At 34.9% G+C, this 20626-nt stretch overlaps 1 protein-coding gene and 1 long non-coding RNA gene across 5 annotated transcripts in view; one reads left to right on the forward strand and one right to left on the reverse strand.

Moving 5' to 3' along the window:
- Positions 1 to 20626, forward strand: part of INTS9 (integrator complex subunit 9) — a 123439-nt gene that overhangs the window by 28987 nt on the left and 73826 nt on the right. For all 4 annotated transcript variants that reach the window (XR_012473267.1, XM_074209191.1, XM_074209189.1 and 1 more), the window contains 3 exons: positions 886 to 1013; positions 6912 to 6972; positions 16914 to 16976. Coding sequence is in view for 3 of the 4 variants with exons in the window: in XM_074209189.1 (XP_074065290.1) it covers positions 886 to 1013; positions 6912 to 6972; positions 16914 to 16976 (252 nt within the window). In the remaining variant the exon portion in view is untranslated. The remainder of the gene's footprint in view (positions 1 to 885; positions 1014 to 6911; positions 6973 to 16913; positions 16977 to 20626) is intronic.
- Positions 12298 to 20444, reverse strand: LOC141504285 (uncharacterized). The gene is made up of 3 exons (XR_012473268.1): positions 20277 to 20444; positions 12409 to 12463; positions 12298 to 12312 (listed from the first exon to the last, which is right to left on the reverse strand). It is a non-coding gene; the product is annotated as an uncharacterized LOC141504285 (long non-coding RNA).

A 20626-nucleotide genomic window follows, 5' to 3' on the forward strand; every position in this document is an offset into this window, starting at 1 on the left:
AAAACTAAGTGACTTAAGGATTTGGGACAATAAATGTGACTAATTTTAGACATAAACAATGAAGACTGCTATAACCCAATATTCATCTGTTTCTTTGACTCTTCTTCAGTTTAAAGGAGGATGTGTAAATCAAACTAAAGGACAGAAAACTGAAAGACAGAGATTAATAACTTAATTGCTGTCATTTATAGAATACCTGAAGGTTCACAGAGCACTTTTAAAATATTATCTCATTTTATTCTCACATCAACCATGAGAGATATGTGCTATAATTATTCTCATCTTCTAGATGAAGAAACTGAGGCAGACAGAAATTAAATGACTTGCCCAGTTTTACCCAGATAGTATGTATCAGAGGCAGGATTTTAAAACAAATCTCCATGACTCTCAAGTGCAGTGCTCTGTGATGAGGCACCTAGAAAAGATATTAGTAGGGATGCTTTAGATTCTTATAGTTACTGAAATAATTACCTTGTTTTGGGAACTAAGGAGACTTTAAAGAATACCTTCTTTCCACCTTCTTAGTTTATGGATCTTTCATTTTTGCTATATGAAGTTTTTACCAGTTAATGAAATTATTCTTCAAAGAAAAGTGGAGAATTTCTTATTTACAGAAGAACACAGTAGCAAATACCTAGGAAACTACTGAGCTCAGTGTACTTTTGCAATGTGAAGCTAGACATTGATGTACCATTATTTTCACTCATGATATATTTGTGCTTAAGTCAAAATGAATTAATGGTACTTCTCAAATAAACAGGAGGATAAACTTTTTGACTTTTTTATGCTGGGTAGCCCCGGGACAGGTCCCTGTGGAGTTCATTAAATCATAGAAAAATTTTCTTTTTTTTTCCTCTCATATATATATTTATCTTTGTCTTTCAGTACTGTTTATCAGGACACCCAACTCTACCATGCAACGTGCTCAAATTCAAGTCTACTACTATTATGTTAGATTGTGGCCTGGATATGACTTCGACTCTCAATTTTCTTCCCTTACCTTTGGTTCAGAGGTAAGTTCTTATTGCTTCTGAGAAATGTGGGGGGGGGGGGGGGAGAATGGTTTGCTAAAAAATTATTGCTAGAGTTTAAATTTTATCAGTCCCACAGGTTTTAGCAGTTGGGCTCTTTTGAAAGTTCTCTTTATCAAAATAACATTGAATTAGTGAATAGATTTTTATCAAAATTTACTCTAAACTTTTGTAAAGAGTTACTACAACTCACTACAAATGAAATCATGTATCTTTCATCTTTCCTGCTATTTTTTTATGAGAACTGATAATTAATCAAGTCATGTAAGTCATGTTGAACACAAGAATTCATAGTTAACTCCTTTTTATCAGGGACTTGAAATTCATGGAGTTTGACTTTCAGAACCTTAACATCTACACCAGTATTTTTGCCAAGAAAACCCCACGGACTTTGTCACATGGAGTCAGACATGACTAAACTACAAGTTTATGTCGACTTCAGGACTTTATTTTGAGCTATTGATGTCAGGAGAGATCTTTGAGTTGAGAAGCACCAGTTTTGATTAGCAAGTGAAGGAGAAAAGAAATTTAAAAAACTTAAGAGGAGGACTCTAGTTCAGTGTTGCAGAGATATTCCTGTGACTCCAGGCCCTTTAGCACTTTAAATAGTGACATACAGACATAGGTGTCGTGCTTCTCAGGTTTAGCCATGTCACACATATAGGAAGGAGCTAATACATTGTCAGTCAGTGGATTAAGCACCTACTAGATCCCAGGCACCATGTTCAACATTGGGAGGATACAAAAAAGAGGTCAAAGACCAAACCTACCTACTTTTGAGGAGCTCTAGTCCACTGAGGGAGACAAAAAGCAAATTTTAAAAGGTACAAATAAACTATATAGAATAAATAGGAAATGATAGAGGGTAGGCACTAGGATTAAGAGAAGTGAAAAGGAACTTTCTATAAAATACAGGGTTTCAGTTGGTTTCCACAGGTGATAGAGCTTAAAGGAACCCAAGAAAGCAGTAGGGAAAGATGAGGAGTATTCCAGATATGGGAGACAGCCAGAGAACACTCCCAGAACTGAGAGATGAGAATGAACCACTTATTGTTATAATAATGAGAAGGAAGAAAAGAAGGATATAGAGAAAGAAACAGTGCAAAGCACGTGAGAGGCACAAAATGCCTAGTGGGAAGGTTGGCACAGTGTGTCAGTACATTTTCTTCTAGATATGTCCAATAACCAATATGCCACTGTGCCCCCTTTCCATAGTACCACATTGAGCAGTCAAATATACAAATTGTCCTCACTTGATGCATTTAACATATCTAAAAAGCTGTGGAAATGTATATAGTTATTAAATCATTTTCAATATGCTAGTTTATCTTACTTTCTTAAGCAGAGGTTCTTTTTTTATAGTTTTTCCAATTCCAAATAAAAACAATTTTTTTTTTTTTTTTTTTTTTTTTTAGTTTTTGCAAGGCAAATGGGGTTAAGTGGCTTGCCCAAGGCCACACAGCTAGGTAATTATTAAGTGTCTGAGACCAGATTTGAACCCAGGTATTCCTGACTCCAAGGCCGGTGCTTTATCCACTACGCCACCTAGCCGCCCCTAAAAACAATTTTTAACCTTCAGTTTTTATAAAATTTTGAGTTCTAAGTCTTCTTCCTCTCTGCCTAAGATGGTTAGCAACTTGATGTAGGTTGTTATATATGTTCAGTCATGTAAACCTTATTTCCATGATAGTCATGTTGTGAAAGAAGCAACAGTTTGCCAAAAATTTTAGAATTTGCAAAAGGAAACAACCATTGAGAAACAAAGAAAGTAAAAATATTTTGCTTAGATCTGCATTCAGCTCTATATTTCTTTGGATATACATATCATTTGCCTGCCATCATGAGAATTTCAAAATTGTCTTGAATCACTGTATTACTGAGAAGAGTTAAGTCATTCATAGTTGATCACCATACAATGTTGCTTGTGTACATTGTTGTCCTGGTTCTGCTCCTAGTTCACTTTCCAGGTTTTTCTAAAATCTACCTACTCATCATTTCTTAACACAATGGTATTTCATTGCATTCATATACCGGTTTGTTCAGCCAATCCCCAATTTATGATGGATCTCCCCTCAATTTCCAGGTCTTTGCCCCCATAAAAAGAGCTGTAAATTAGAGGTTCTTAAACTTTTTTATGTCATAAATCTCCCTGCCATGAAACCTAGAGACTCCTTTTCAGAATAATGTTTCTAAATATATGAAATAAAATATAGAAGATTACAAAGGAAATCAATCATTAAGTTGTCAAAATATTTTTTTTTAGGTTTTTGCAAGGTAAATGGGGTTAAGTGGCTTGCCCAAGGCCACACAGCTAGGTAATTAAGTGTCTGAGACTGTATTTGAACCCAGGTACTCCTGACTCCAGGGCTGGTGCTCTATCCACTGTGCCACCTAGCCACCCCTAAAATATTTCTAAAAACAAGTTTATAGACCTCTGTTTTCAAGGAATTAGGTGAATTTTCTCCTAAGGCCAAAAAAAAACAACTTTAGGTAAATTACAGATAGGTGAGCAGCATCTCACCTATCTGATGATAATTTATCCAAATCATCAGCTATGAAGAACGGATTCAAGGACCAAGTAACCAAATAAATGTCATGCTGTCTGTTCACCAAATCCTTACTCTTATTTTCCTAACACACAATCCCTACAACCATGATTCTTTGATTTTTCAACTCAGCCTAAATTAACCTAAAATTAACAGATACTGAGAAGTGGAGAAGACAGCCCTGTATGCCTCCACAGACCCTGAATGCACTGTACTGTTAAAGGGCTGTTCAGTATTTGGTATTTATAAAGTTGACCTTTTCAATTGTCAAAAAGTATAGCAAGAGAGAATAAATTTAGTTTGAAAGAAAATGTAACAGAGTGGATAAAGGACTGGCCTTGGAGACAGGACACTAGGGTTTAATAACCCTTCATCTGATATATATTCTAGTTATGTGACTGTAGGCAAGTCAGTTAACACACTCTAAGTGCCTCCAATTAACTCTCCAAGAGTATCATGTAAGTTAATCAAACCTCCATCTGTCGAAAGAGTATCTTCAATTGGCATTCCTTCCATAAATAAAATCACAGAGCCAGCTCTTAAAGTTCTATTATAGGGCAGCTAGGTGGTGCAGTAGATAGAGCACAGGCCTGGAGTCAGGAGGACCTGAGTTCAAATCCAGCCTCAGACATTTAATAATTCCCTAGCTGTGTGTGACCTTGGACAAGTCGCTTAACCCAATTGCCTTGCAAAACAAAAACAAAAAAAAAGTTCTACCATAAAAAGCAAGCAATTTTTTTTAATAAACATTAGGAAGATTTTCATTCAAAATTATTAAATAAAAATTTGAATGCTTAACATTGTAGGCATAAGTTACTGAAAATACTTGCAGGTGGACTATCACATTTCCCTTGTGATACCTGACAAGGAAAGACATGTTACTTGATTTTTCACATACTAGGTTTTCTTAAAGGCAGGCCACTTATATATAGATCTATTGGTGATTAATAACTGCTAGGTAGAGTTATAATTTTCATGCTTTACTTTCCAAATATCAAAATAACCATCACACAGTTTATATTTGACTTCTGTTTTAACAGTTTGACCACCTTAGTGAGGAAATTAAGATTGTCACACCTAACAAAGCTATTAAAAGACACTTAAGTGATGAATTATTCATATGAATGAACACTTTCCTAAGAAAATACTGCATATCAGAACTAATAGATGTAGCATGCCCCTTCAAGACTACTTTGCTTTTTTACTGAAGTTACTCACATTAAATCTACACTTGTTTCGGTCCCTCAGTAGATCTATGATCATGTTGGTGTTTTAAAGAATTGATCCCTTCAATCTTAATTATATATATATATATATATATATATATATAAATATGGATTACAGAGTTAAAATACTTAAAATCTAGACTTTGGCTTCACTAGCTCATCATAGTCCTCTCCTTCAAATGTTTTTAAGTTTCATTTCCTAAAGTTTAAAAAAAAGTGAGTAGATACAAATAAGAAGCAAAATAGTAATGAAAAAGGCAGCTATCATATTTTTTCTCAGTGTGGTGAAACTTGGGAGAACCTTCCTGTTCCATGTATATCTTTGTAATATTAGATAAACTTGAGGTTGGATTTTCATGTAGGAATCTTCAGAGAGCAACAGTCTCATAGAAGGAGAGGCGATGGAAAGAGCACCAGATCTTGAGTCAAAGAACCTGAATACAAATCCTGATTTAATGCCTTTGTGACCTTGTACAAGTCAGTAACTTTCCACGACTTCAGTTTTCTCAAATATAAATGAACAGTGGACTAGATGTATTTTAAGAATTTTTCCAGCTCTGAAGCTCATGGATAGTTAGTATTTGGAACACTGATGGGAGTATCCATATCCTTGATATCACAGAGCCATTGAAATATTAAAGAGAACAGAAAACTCCCAAAATGGACAAAGAATTCTTTAATAGACATCATTTACACCAACTCAGTTCATTATTTCTCTCAAGCAATTTTCCTCAAATAGATATGTTCTCACAGTTTTGCTCAAACCCAATATAAGCATGCAAAATGAAAAGGCAGGAAGCTCTTAACCTTACCTTGTCTATACAGAAGAGCAATATGCCTGCTCTTATTAATCATGTGACTGCTCAGACTATTTCATATCAATCAATCACCAGTTACAATGTCAGAACCCACAAAAATGTCAGAGGGAATTATACTACTGTTTGGTTTCTGGCTACAGAGTCCTTTTTGTCCTACATCCATAACTGCTTTATATTTTTATATCTCAAGTCTTAATTTTTCTCAGGAGAACTGAAATCCTATTTCATTCAGTTTCTTATACCTGATATCTCTTTCTTCCCATCTTCTTATTCTTTAAGTTTGCCTCTCACCAGTACATTGCCTTTCTTTTTTAAAATCTTCCATCCTTGTCTCTTCTGGTCATTAATACTGTTCTGTCTTATACTTCTGAACATATATTTCACACTCTTAATTTCTTTGGTGCTGGAATGCAATGATTTCTAGAATGCTTAAGTCAGTTTTATGTAAAATCAAAGCTTTTTCCAAAAATTAACTAGTTAACACGCTGAGACTTTGTGGATAGGTTAGTACTAATAATCTACACTTAAATGGCACTTTTCTATTTCCAAAGCCTTTTTTTTTTCATAAAAAATCAAAATCCTAGTCTAGAAATATCCTCCAGGGATACACATTGACTGTATATCCTTAACTGAGAAGAATTGCTTCTTCCTGGGACATAGTCAGTATTTGAAGCATGACTTGAACCTAGATCTTCCTGATTCCATTGCCAACTCCCTATCCACATCATGATGTACAGGTATTGCTATCTCTATTTTACAAATGTGAAAATCAAGGAGTTCTAAATATTAAGAGACTTAAATCACCAACATGTAATAAGTTCAGTTTACACACGGATTTTTTGATTCCAGATTCATAGTTATTCTATCATATCACTCTCCCAAAACTACCCTCATTTTAAAAGAGGAAATTCAGGTCAGTAAGAATAAGTAATTAATCCAGTAGGGAAATTGTGCGTCAGTAATATCAGAATAGAACCCAGGTCTTTTCACTATGATTATTCGGTCTGATAGACTTTGTTGTGTCTTAATTTCATTTCTTTACTTCAATGGCATTCTATTCATCCCCCAGTCTAGTTAAAAATTCTGGGACCACCATTTGATCTTTTACTTCTCATTACTGTTAAATTCTTGAGGGTGTCATTGAGCAGTTTCTTTTCACCATTTTGGATGAATAGATTTACCAATAAACACAAAAAGTTTTAAACTTTATTGAGAAAGTGCAGTTCAGAAGAAATCACTGCATATTTATAACATACTTAAGTCAGTTTAATCTTTGTATTTGTTTTTCAGTCCTAGACTGTCTAATCTTCCTGGCTGGGCGTTAAAGGATGGAAATACTTTCTTGGATAAGGTAATTTGACTTATAGAGTGTTGTAAGACTACAGAAAGCCACCTGACCAGAATGGATCTGCACTTATTGTAGCAGCAAGGCAGCTGTGCTGACTCTTGACCCATAATTCTGTTTTGACATAAAAAACACCAACATCAGTGCTGAAGGTTTCACTCTATGGTTAGTCTTGTAAAAATACAAGCAGCTAAGTAAGGGAAAAGAGACAGGAATTCAGGGGAGCTGACCTGCATTTGAATCCAGCTCTGCTGTTTAGAATCATTGTGGTTTGGGCTCTTCTGTTCACCTCTCTCATTCTTACTTTCCTCATTTGTGATAGGAGAGGCTTGATCTAAAGAACAGATAGTAAAGCATCCTTCCTCCTTACAGCAGAGAGTGTGATGCAGAAATATCAGATGCAGCCTTTGTATTAGAGATGTTTGTACCTACATTTTCCTTGTCGAAAAGTCAGCATCAATCTAATTTTTTTTTAAATTTTTATTTAAGGCAGTGGGGTTAAGTGACTTGCCCACAGTCACACAGCTAGTGTTTGAGGCTGGATTTGAACTAAGGTCCTCCCGACTCCAGAGCCAGTGCTCTATCCACTGCTTCACCTAACTGCCCCTAGTCAACATCAATCTCATAGGGAAGAAATTACTTTCAAAATAAAGTTAAAAAGTTGTCCGTGAATATTTTTAAACTAATCCAAAACAGTCAATTATATTCTCTTCATGAGAATACATCAGTTTTTCTTCTATAAAATATATATACATACACATACAACACACACACACACACACACACACACACACACACACACACACAGAGGGAGAGGTAAGCACTTAATGCTTGTGGACTACTTCCTCATTTTACAGACAGAGAGACAAAGGCAGAAAGAATTGAAATGTTTTTATCCATGTTCACAGAAGTAGCAGTTAATGGAGCCAGAATTCAGATCCAGTTCTTCTGACTCCACATTGATTATACTTTGAAAGTTTTAAAGCAATGGATATGTGTGTTACTTTTTAAAAGAGTTATGCTGTGGTCATTACAATTTTAGATCCACTTTATTTAAATGTCAACTTTATCAAAATGTAGTGTTATAAGCTCTACCTAAAAATTGAGCCACTTATCCTCTACAATGAATAAATGTAAAGCTATTTTGTTAAGAAATAAGGTGATAGTTTTAGAGGTAATACTAGCAGAAGAATTCAAGTCTAACACTCTTCAATATCACCATTGACTTTGTAAGACTTAATGAATTAAAAATATATTTTGAAAGATATGACTTAAATACTTACAGAATCAAATTAAAAACTCCCTCAGAGGGGCGGCTTGGTGGCACAGTCGATAGAGCACCGGCCCTTGAGTCAAGAGTGCCTGAGTTCAAGTCCAACCTCAGACACTAAATAATTGCCTAGCTGTGTGGCCTTGGGTAAGCCACTTAAACCCACTGCCTTCCAAAAAAAAAAACCTCCCTCAGAACACTAAATCAAAAATAGCATTAGCTACAATATAGGAAATAGATGACAGTAACAATGAAAACTTCTTAAAATCGTGTTTTTTTTAATATATCTATGTAGTGAGTTGACCTGTTTTAATAATGGATCTAACTGTATGCCTGGAAGCATAGGAGAGTAGTTGGTCTTTTAGACTACAGAATTAAAAGTAGCTTAGAATGAAGAATAAGAAAAAATTATAAAAGAAAATTCAAGAATTCTGAATCTTGGCTTCTCTTCTAATTTTATCACTGCCTTATAGTTGGGCCATACATAGTATTTCTTGAACTGAATTTTTAAAATTCATTATACCATTCATTAGAAAAATTGAATTCTCTCCCTCCAGGCATTAGAAGGCACAAAATGGGATATCAGTTAACATGTGAAATTATGGAAAACATTTCCCTGTTAGTCATGTTACTCCCATACATAGCCCCCAAAAGCAAGAAAAATAAAATAGTGGGAAAAAAAAGATTTCAGTTTCCACTCAAGTTCATCAGCACACTCTCTGAAGATGTTTAAGCATTTTCTACCATGAGTGCTTCAGAATTGTCTTGGATTATTGTATTGATCAGAGTAGCTAATTCTTTCACAATTGATCATTGTTACAATATTGCTGCTACTGTTACAGATCTCCTGGTTTTACCCACTTCACTCTGCAGCGTTTCATATAGGTCTTCCCAATTTTTCTGAAATTATCCCCTTTGTCATTTCTTTTAACACAATAGTTTTCCATTGCAATCTTATATCACAATTCATTCAACCATTCTCTAATTGATGGACATACCCTCAATTTACAGTTCTTTGCCATTTCAAGAAGAGCTGATATAAATATTTTTGTACATGTAAGTCCTTTTTTCCTTTTTCTTTCATTTCTTTAGAATATAGACTTAGAAGTGATATTGTAGAGTCAAAGAACATGTTCAATCGTATAACCCTTTGGGCATAGATTCAAATTGTTTGATTTTTTTTTAAACTATAAAATTTTTGTTAATGATGGATCTTCAGAAATATACTCTTCAGGGTGGCTAGGTGATGTAGTGGATAAAGCACCGGCCCTGGAGTCAGGAGTACCTGGGTTCAAATCTGGTCTCAGACACTTAATAATTGCCTAGCCATGTGGCCTTGGGCAAGCCACTTAACCCCATTTGCCTTGCAAAAACCTAAATAAAAAAAAAAGGAAGAAAGAAACTCTTCAGATGGTTCAGTACTATATTTGTCTTACAAATGAGGGACCCAAAGTTCAAGGAAAAAAAGATTTAAGGAAAAACTTTGTAGCAATTAGAACTGCCTAACAGTGGACTCACTTTTAAAGGTACTGAATTCCCCTCCACACACTAGATGTCATAATAAATTGCACATTGATTGATTTAAAACTGAAGAATCATTTATTGGGGATGTTAATAGAAAAGATTCTTGGTCATGTTTGGATGGTACTCTTTGACCTTTGAGTTCCCATCAGTTTTGAGATTTTCTGTTTTTGTGAAATGTTTACTCAAAAGATAGACAAAAAAATCAGCAGAGGAAAAATTAGTTTTCTCCTACACTATACTAAGGTGAAGTTTATCCAGGTCACCCTTTATCCCAGAGTCTTTTTCTCCTACTCTTAACCAGTTGGACAACTGAATCAGAGTAAGGAGTTTGAATATTTTTTTTTGGTAGGCAGTTGGGGTTAAGTGGCTTGCCTAAGGTGACATAGTCAGTAGCTTGATCTTCGATTTGAACTCAGGTCTTCCTGACTCCATTACCCAGCTGACCTTTGAATATTCTTAAAATACTGTAATTTATCAGAATATGATTATGGGATCATGGATTTAGAATTGAAAAAGATGTTAGAGCTCATCAAGTCCAATCTCTTCAGTTTTTGAAAGAGAAAAACTGAAGCCCAGAAATTCTTGCCCATGGTCTTCTTGTTTTATATGTGCATGTTTGTCTTTCTTTGTATGTGTATATATATCTATATATAGCTAGCTATAATGGATATGTATATATACATACATACATATATGTTATGTATTCAAAAATATTTGTATATGGATGTATGCATTGCAAAAATAAGAAGCAGTTTTTTGTTATATCATGCTCTATGATTAGTCGTTAAGTTGTGTCCAACTTTTTGTGACCCTATGAATCACAGCACACCAACGTTCTTCATGAAGCATTCTTGGCAAAGATATTGAAGTGGTTTGCAATTTCTTTCACCAATTAAAGCAAACAGAGGTTAAGAGGCTTGCCCAGGGGTCACAAAACTAAAAGTATCTAAGACCCATTTTGAACTCAGGTCTTCCTGACTCCAGGTCTAGTGATCTATTCACTGAACCACCCAGTTGCCTCTCCTCTTAACTATACCCTCAGCTAAGGAGCAAACAAAATAATGTTGAAAAAACAAATCAAAATATAAAAAGCATGTGACATTTAGAGAATCAATGTAGCTGATTTCAATGTAACTATCATACTAGATAGAAAGGTTCTTTTCCTCCTAGGGTTTCAGAAGGTTCCCAGTGCATGGTAAAGAGAATGACTTATATGTTATATCTTCAGATAATTTATTTCAGTGGTTATGTTCAGTAATGTACATTAATGTTTTAACAGCATATTGTTGAATTCCATCTTTAAATCCACTAAAGTATCCTGTCCTTTTACATTTGGTGTTTCAATAATTAATTTTTTCTACTAGTCTTTATTAAATTATTTAGTTTACCAGAATAGATTAAGATCTTTCTTATATTTTTGTTATTTTAATAAATTGAGCTGAATAAAGTCACTAGACACAAATGCCTAAAATATCATTATACTATCTTTAAACAAAAACCTTTAACCTATTAGTTTTGCTGTTTAAACCTAATTTATTATTATAGATTCCATTTTATCTTCCTTATTTAACTTTGGAGATGATTCTGAAGATTTTCTTACTAACTAAAATAGAAACAAGAAAGAAATAAACTTGTAACTCAGTGGAAATGCCTAAGTTACTAGGAATGAAGAAAGGAAAGGATATTGAATTGGGTAATCAAGGAAATAAATACCTGAGCCAGCTAAAGGGTCTTAACAAATCACATAGCTTTAAAAAACACTGGAAAATACTATCAGACATAAATTTCATAGACTGATTTTGAGACTCCAAGAGGTTGATCTTGTCCTCATCTTGACCTCTCTGATATGTTTGACACAGTTGATTGTTCTCTCCTGAATGTTCTCTTTTCCTGGGTTTTCATTATACTGTTCTATAACTAACTTTCCCAACTTTCTGACTGATCGTTCTGTTTCATCTGCTAGATCATCCTCTGTGTACTCTGCCTTTGATTTTCCTTTCTTCTCTCTACTCTTTCTGTCTTGGTTTCATCCTTCTTGGGTTCAGTTATCATTAATTTTTATCATCATTAATTCTTCAGTCAATCATAGAAATCAGCTTCCTTTTAGTGATTTTTTTTCTTTTCTATTAATTTAGGAGATAGGAAAAAAATGTGTTTAATTTGTAAGTTATCCCTAGGACAGCTATCTGTGTACAGTCAGACCTTTAAGCTTATCAGATCTAAGATCAGAATTTGTTTTTAAAAAATAAGAGGAAGAAGAGAATAATAATGAGAAAAAAGGATAGAGCATACAAATGAAATAGCTTAACCATGATTTATTTAACCAAGTATTTCAAAATAAAAAATGCGAAATGGACAACAGATAATTTCATTGACACTGATGAGTGCTCCGTACCACCTAACTTAACTTGTCAGATGGGAGAAATATCAAAAAACATAATACTAGGTTGGATATAAATTCATAAATAAAAAATGAGTTTATAAACTCTGCTATCTGTACACAGTCATTTTCTTAGGACCGATTGCTTCAAACTCCAACATTATAGAGGCTCCTAAAAGAGAGATAAGTAAGTATATAAACCTTGGTGTAAGGATTAAGGTATTGGTCTTTATAGTTAGAAAAATCAAATCTTGCCTCACATACTTACTAATTGTGTGATCTTGGGCAAACCACTTAACTTCTTTGTCCCCAAGTTTCTTCACCTGTTAATTGAAGGGATTAAACTCTAAGACCCTTTCTGACTCCAAAAACCTATGATGTATGGAACTAAAGAAATTTGACCCATATATGGAGGAAAGACCAAGGGGATGAAGAACTTTTCTTGTCCAATTTCAACATCTCTTTGCCTAGATACCCTACAAAATTTTAGCCAGCCGAACCTAACTCTGGAATAATGGACAATGAGTTTGGTCTGTAATTGAGCAGAAGAAAAGCAGGTTAGATTGTTTTTAGGAAACTTTAAAGCTCTTTTCCTAACCTCAAGTCTCCCATGTAAGGAAAGGCCCAGTCTTCCAAAATACTATTTTACCAATGTGACTATTTGGCAGTGAGACATAGATCACTATTGCCACTAAAGAACTGAAAATGAGTGTCACACAGCAGTCAGGTGTGAGTAGAGTGCAACATATAGTCAATCAGGAACAAAAATTAGGAACATCATTAGGGAATTGTTTGATATGAAAAGTAGATGGTCTGGTCACATGGCAAAAGTGAGAGGTAACAGATGGATGTCTAGAGTACTCCACTTGGTGCCTTCAGAGTATTAGAAGAAATCTAAGAAAGACTTCCAGGAATAATAAATGCTTGTTGACATTGGGTGGAACCTATAGGTAATTTTTGGAAAGGATTGGACTAGTCAGGCATCTCTAGGAGACGATCTGCATTATTGGAGAATACTCTTGAATTGATAGACTCAAACCCATTTCAGTACTTCATTTGAACACATTTATATAAAGATAAATGCTAGTAGACGGAAGAAGACAGTGAGGAAAAGAAGGAAGATAACTTGATCAAAGGGTATGAACAGATAAGTTGTTTTAACTTGCATAATTCACATTTGATATCTGGAACAGTTGGACCAACTTAAAATTCCAGCAGTGTCTTGGTGTATCTTTATTTCCATAGGCATTCAGTATTGATTGGTCTTGTTTTTTGTCATCTTTGCTAGCTTGCTGCTGATGAGGTAACACTTAATTATTTTTTTTATTAATATCTTTTTTATTATTAGATTTCAGGCATGTTTTCATGTAATCATTTAAACATTGTTGTTTTTCTTTTGAAAACTCCAAATCCTTTGACCCCTCAATGCCTTTACTGGGAATAGCTGTTGGTCTAAGATATTTATGTCAGTTTTCTGCATATCACTATTGTTTGATGCAAAGATTTTCTGTTTGACTTTGTCTTCTTTTTTGTTTTCATTGGTTTTGTCATGCAAAAACTTTTAACTTTTGTATAATGAACATTTTTGTTAAGAACTTTCCCAGTAGCTATAATTGTGCAAGGTACCTACCCACTTCTTTGATACTTTTATTTTTTAAATAATGCAATCTTTAGATTCATATTATTTATCCATTTGGCTTTTAATATATTTTATATATATATATATTTGTAAAGTATATAGTATAGAGTGTCTATAGAATAAAGGCTTTTTTTAATTGTATATAGTATAAACACTTACATTTTTATAGCTTCTAGTTCTTGCTTATCTAGCCTGTTCTACTAAATAATTTTGATGCCTACTGATTTATGATTTTATCTGCAAATGCTGTGCCACTTTCCTTCCTGCTTCATTTTTCATCCTTTTTCTGGAGATTCCAGATGAATCATTTCTTTTAGTTAACTAAGGGTGTGGTTCTCTACCAGGTGCCACTCTCACCAAGAAAAATGAAGTGTATTCTCTTCCAATCTCCTCATCTTTTGAATTCTCAACTCTATTGTTCATTTTTGTTCTGTTCTTTCTTGTCCTAAGGTTATTTTTCCGTGGCAGCAAAAACAAAAGCAAAAAAAGAATTGATCCAGTTATGATCTTTCTTTGAGGTCACCACTTGACTCTCTGTGGGTTGAGGGGAACAGTTCTCCTCTTTCTTTGTTTATGTTCTGTCTTTCAATACATTAAATTCAGTACCATTCTGTTCATGGGCTTTTCTTGGCAATGATACCACAGTGATTTGCTATTTTCCTTCTCCAATGGATTAAAGCAAAAAGGTGAAGGAACTTGCTCAGGTTCATATAGCTGGTTAAATGCCTGCAATCTCTTGACCCAATGCTCTTCTATCCATTGAACCACCTAGGTGTCTTTTCCCCCAATGTCACTTTTTTTTAAATCTAATTTTTAAAACCTCTTTTTATTGCCCTTACCTTTTCTTGCCAGCCTCAGCTTATTCTAAGTGTTTTATAGCACTCCCAAAAGTATTCTTACAGGCTTCTTCTACAGTCTTCCTCTGTTTCCTGCCCTTGCTTTCATCTTATCTTTTTTTCTAATTTGCATTAGTTGGCAAGTTCTGTTTTCATCCAAATTTTTCTCTTTAAATAACTCTCCTCTCTTCTCATTGGAATTTTTTCTTTTTCTGTCTTGAGAATACCATTTTTGAGAGCTTCTTATTCCTTCCTAACTTTTCCTTGGGATGTTATCCTGGAGAGAGTTGCTTTATGAAGCTGTTTCTAGCAAAGAAACCTATGACCTCAGCCAATTTATATAATCCTATTATCCACAGTTTTTTACTTTTATTTCCTCTGCCTTGTATAACTGTAGTACAAGTTACCTTTTAAATAAATAGGCTTCTATTTTCCTCTCTTCTCCATTAAGAAATCTTCCTAAGACAATTAGATAAAGATAAGACACTCAGAATTTAGTACTATTTTAAGGGAAAAATACATGGAGCTTATGGAGTTTTGCCTCTCCCCTCCTCTTCCTCATCCCCATATACCCCCCCCACACACACACACACACATGCATTCAAAAAATCTTGGACAGCATCTTTTTCTCTGACTAATTGTTGTTTAGCTAAATGACATGAACATATAGTTATTTTCCCAAGTCACTGTTTATATAGCTTATTTTAGTGGTTAGGAGAACTCTGGACTTAAAAGTTCAATAAGTAGTACTAAATCCTGTGAGTTTTTTTTTATGGAAAGAAGCAGAAAACTGACCCTCTTTTGCCAAATATTTGTCTTGTTATAGTTTAAAATCCTCTTGACTTTTCCTTAGAAGTATAACAATGTTGATTTTAAGGAATAGCTCTTTCAAGGATAAAAATACATGTTTCTAAAGACAAATATAGTAAAGAATTCATCAACTTTTCTGGAAACATAATTTTATAACAAATAGTATTTGAGAAATTAGTGGAAATAATAGTAAATGCAGTGTAAATTTTAGACATTGAGTAGTGCATTAGCAACTTTTTAACTTAAGAGAATAGAACAAACTATAATTATGAATTTTTTTAAGACTCCTAATTTAAATTATAGCTCCCCTATTTCTGAGCTTTTCTTTTGTCTATTGCTAAAGGCTGATTTGTTCTGTAAAAAATGAATTTTTAAGAACTAAGGATGATCTGATCGGAATTGGCATAAATACATTTTTGTTCTGTATCATTTTTTCCCATATATGACCCTTGCATAAGAACTGCAAGAGCAACTCAAAAACAGCTAATTTCCTTCAGTCCTGATTGCTACAGAAGAGGACTTCCATAGCCCAAGGACACCTATTCCTCTCCTTTATCTTGTCTCACAAGTGATATATGGTTCCCTTTGATTGATTGCAACTAGTAGGGAGACAGACATTCTTTTTCTGTTTGCTATACAATTAGTGACATATATTCTCCTTAACATGCGTAACATTTTCCTCTATAAAACCATTTTCCTTTATGTAATAGCTATACTATTGCAAGCAGTCATTTTTTTTTCTTCGTTGTCTCAAGTATCATTTAATATGACTAGTCAAAAAGTAAGTCATACATGTCCATCCACTTGTTGGTAGAGTGGATCTCATTCTGAGTGAATAAACTGTACTGATTCTATTTGTTTTGTGCTGGTTCATTAGCATTGATTGGTAAGCAAACTAAAAGAAAATTCATACTACAAATAAGTGATTAAGATGTCCCAAACTTATAAACATTTTATGTTCTAAAGTGAATTTGTAAGGCAAACTTTTGGGGTCGAAAATGTATTTTTTTCCATAATCACAATATTATAAATGGTGCTTTGGTACATAGGTTTTCATGGAACAGCCTATTTGTCCCATAATGTAAGTGAAGTATTGTATTTTTACAGTTAAAAAAAAGCTATTCTAATATTTGTGGGCTAAACCTCTAGAATTTCTTACAGTTCTGAGATTGTTTCTGATTAAGACAGAAGAGTAATAAATTAGATTTGAATATTTTATGATTAATCTTGAATTATTTTTTTCTACAGCAAAAACATCTAGCTATTGCTAGTATCTAACTAGTGATTAGTTATACCACCCTGAGGGCCAACAGTTTTGAAAGTCACAGTTCTAAAGTCACTTCTATTGTTAGGATTCAATAATCTATGTAGGGGTCAAATAGTTTCCTGTTTTAAAGAAAATTTTAAAGAAATTGTACTTTAGAACTGACTTTCATTGGAAATATAGATGATTATATATCTCTTACATTTTTCTTTTTCTTTTTTTAGGAACTAAAGGAATGCTCAGGTCATGTATTTGTAGATTCTGTACCTGAGTTCTGTTTACCAGAGGTAAGTTTGAAATTAATTTCAGTAAAAAATATTGTATTTCCTTGAAACTTCTGAGATGAAATTACTATCTAGAGAGAAATTTTCTTCATTTTTTCCTTTTCTCTGACAGAAATGAACATGTATAATGACAAATTAGTATAATTACAAGTTATATCATGGAGTTTGTACAAGTCCCAGGTTAGTTTTACTAAAGTAACAATTACAAATAGTAAAATCAACATTCTTACGTTAGCCTGAATAACTCTTTCCATTGTTTTTAAAGGATCTTCTTGAACTTCTGTATTTCAGTATTTCAGGGAGCTCTTAGATAGCAGATACATGCATGCATGCATATATATGGAGAGACATTTTGTTTATTTGTTTGGCTACTTTACTAAATCAGATAGCAGCTTTTCCCTAGTTAGCAGATAATTTTTTGAGAATATCTAAGGGTTGGGGGGGTGGAGCCAAGATGGTGACAAGAGAGGATCCTCTCTTAGGCTCTCTCTCTTAAAACTTGTAAGCTAAGGTCTCTAACTACATTTTTGAGAGACAAAATCCACAGAGGGACCCAGTGAGGCAGTTCTCCAACCCAAGGTAACCTTGAAAAGAGCGGAAAGGCTCAGCTCCACAGGGTCGGAGGGGTGGCCCATCAGAGTGAAGAAACTTCAACCTCCCAGAGGCAGCCCCAGAGTGCTAGGAGCCACAGCTCACAGCAGTGGGGGAGTTTCCTGACCTACACCCCAGGGAGCACCAGGCACAGCTTGGAGGAACAGCAGGGGACTTCTGCCAGAGTGAGCACATGAAGCCCAGCCCTCAGGGCACACAGCAAGTGGCATGGCCACGGCAGCCCAAATCCAGGAATAGGAAGCAGTAGCCCCCAGGGCATGAGCATCCTGAGCTAGGGAGGGAGAGGAGAGGAGAAAGACTGCCAAGCTCTGTCCTCTGTCCCTGGAACAGGACTCTGGGGCTCTGACCACATTCAGATCCTGATCACAGTCTAGCCCCCCCATAGAACAGCAAGGCCCCCCCCATCTCAGCCCCGTGGCTGAGGAGTGTGCTTGTGGTCATTCACAAACTAGGAGGGAAGACAGACCCTCACACACTCAAAAGCTCAGGAAGCACCCCCAAAACAGGCACAGGCTGGGGAAATGAGTAAGCAGAGAAAAAAGGAACACCATTGAGAAATAATTTGCCTGTGATCCCAGGAAGGATCAAAACACTCATTCTGAAGATGAGGAAGCACAAGCTCCTACATCTAAAGACTCCCAAGAAAAACAGAAACTGGGCTCAGGCTATGACAGAGCTCAAAGAAGACTTTGAAAATCAAGTGAGGGAGATAGAAGAAAAATTGGGAAAAGGAATGAGAGAGATGCAGGAAAAAACATGAAAATGAAGTCAGCAGCTTAGTCAAGGAGATCCCAAAAAATGCTGAAGAAAATAACATACTAAAAACCAGCATAGGTCAAATGGATAAAACAGTTCAAAAAGTCATTGAGGAGAAGAGAAGAATCAAAAAGCAGAATTGGGGCGGCTAGGTGGCGCAGTGGGTAGAGCACCGGCCCTGGAGTCAGGAGTGCCTGAGTTCAAATCTGGCCTCAGACACTTAATAATTACCTAGCTGTGTGGCCTTAGGCAAGCCACTTAACCCCATTGTCTTGCAAAAAAAAACAAACCTAAAAACAAAAATAAAATAAAAAATAAAAAGCAGAATTGGCCCAATGGAAAAGGAGATAAGAAAGCTCTCTGAGGAAAACAAATCCTTCACACAAAGAATAGAACTGAGGGAGATTGCTGATTTTACGAGATATCAGGACAGGATACTTCAAAACCAAAAGAATGAAAAGGTAGAAGAAAATGTAAAACATCTCATTGAAAAAACAACTGATATGGAAAAATAGATTCAGCAAAGATAATTTAAAAATTATTGGAATACCTGAAAGTCATGATCAGGAAAAGAGCCTTGACATCATTTTCAAAGAATTGCTACAGGAAAATTGCCCTGATATCTTAGAAGCAGAGGGCAAAATAGAAATGGAGAGAATCCACCAATCTCCCCAAGAAAGAAATCCAAAAGAAAAAAAATCCCCAGGAATATTATAGCCAAGTTCCAGAACTCCCAAGTCAAAGAGAAAGTATTACAAGCAGGCAGAAGAGAATATCTAAGGGTGAAAAAATTTCCACCTATCAATCGACATAATGATGATCCTCTCCAAAAACTGGTACTTGACAGTAGATAAGCTATTCCCTCACAGACATGTTGTTCACCATGTCTTCCTCCATCATTGGTTTCTAGGTTCAAGAGGAATCCAGCAAGAACCCAGATTTGTTTTTAGTGCTTTATTATTCTCCCATAGATCTTACCAGCAGCTGTGGTGAAGAAGTAGGCTAGATATCATAGATTGAATTCCAACTTACCAGGAATACAAGACTGCAGAATGACACCTTCTGTTGTCTTCCTGTTTCTCAAAGAAATTACTCAGTCACTTGGTTCACCATCTAGCCATCTTCAACCTGCTTTCTGCTAATTTAGCATTCCTATAGGATTCTGTGGAATGGCTACCATCCTTATAGTGTCCGGTCCTCTTGAGCTACCAGTTTAAGGCATCTTTCTGACTCCCCCTGTATTCCTTGAGATGGAATGCTTATTTGTTGAGGCATAATGAGTTATCCTCCAATAGTTTAAGTGGTAAAAGAATATGAACAATCTTCCAACCATATATGAAAATAAGATAAAGAAACCAATAATCAGCACTGTAGGGACTGAGGGTAGTTAGGCATATAATATACTGTTAATACAACTAATTTTTTTTTCTCAAATATTCTGAAAAGAGTTTGGAATTAGATAAGAAAAGTCACTAAACTTGTCATACCCTTTGACTCAGCAATCCTGCTTTTGGGCATGTATAGGTCAGAAAGAGAAGGAAAGGTCTAATATATACCAAAATATTTTTGTATTAAAAAAAACTGTAAATAAAGTGGGTGTCCATCAATTGGGTCAACAACTTTTAGTATGTAACAAGCTTTTTTACTGTCAGAAATTATAAATGTGAGGCATTCAGAAAAAACGTGGAAAGAATTACATAGTCTGGTACAGGGTAGAAGAATAATATATAAAATGTCTAATATTATAAATGAAAACAGTACTAAAATGTAACAACTCAGTAAATGCCATGACCAATCTTGTCCTGAAGAATATATTTCTGTTCACTTGGTAGAAAGTTGGAAGACTTTAAAAGAAAAATGAAACTACATTTCAATAGATAAAGCTAAAGCTAGGATAGTAATTTCCAAGTATTTTTGAAGGGATTAGCCTTGTACCTGAATAGGCTGCTGCCCAAACAATTCACTCCTCCCTTCCCCTCCATTCTGTTTGTGCTTCTCCAGTTTCACTTACTCTTCTCATAAGTTTTCATAGCTAACATAAGGTATTCGGTCAATCAATAGGTCCTTTGCTTTAAGCCTATCAGATTCTTAGGATCTTTGTGATGTAACTATTTTCCCCAAACTTGTTATTAGTTGGCATAGATTCTTGGGGTGGTTTGTTTTTGTTTTTGTTTTTGTTTTTTGCTTTTTAAGAAAGATTTTATTTGACATTTACAATTTTTTACCCATTCTTGCTTCCCTCCCCCCACCCCACCTCCACAGAAGGCATTCTGTTAGTGTTTACA

This window comes from Macrotis lagotis, chromosome 1 (genome assembly GCF_037893015.1).
Source record: "Macrotis lagotis isolate mMagLag1 chromosome 1, bilby.v1.9.chrom.fasta, whole genome shotgun sequence".
NCBI lineage: Eukaryota > Metazoa > Chordata > Mammalia > Peramelemorphia > Peramelidae > Macrotis > Macrotis lagotis.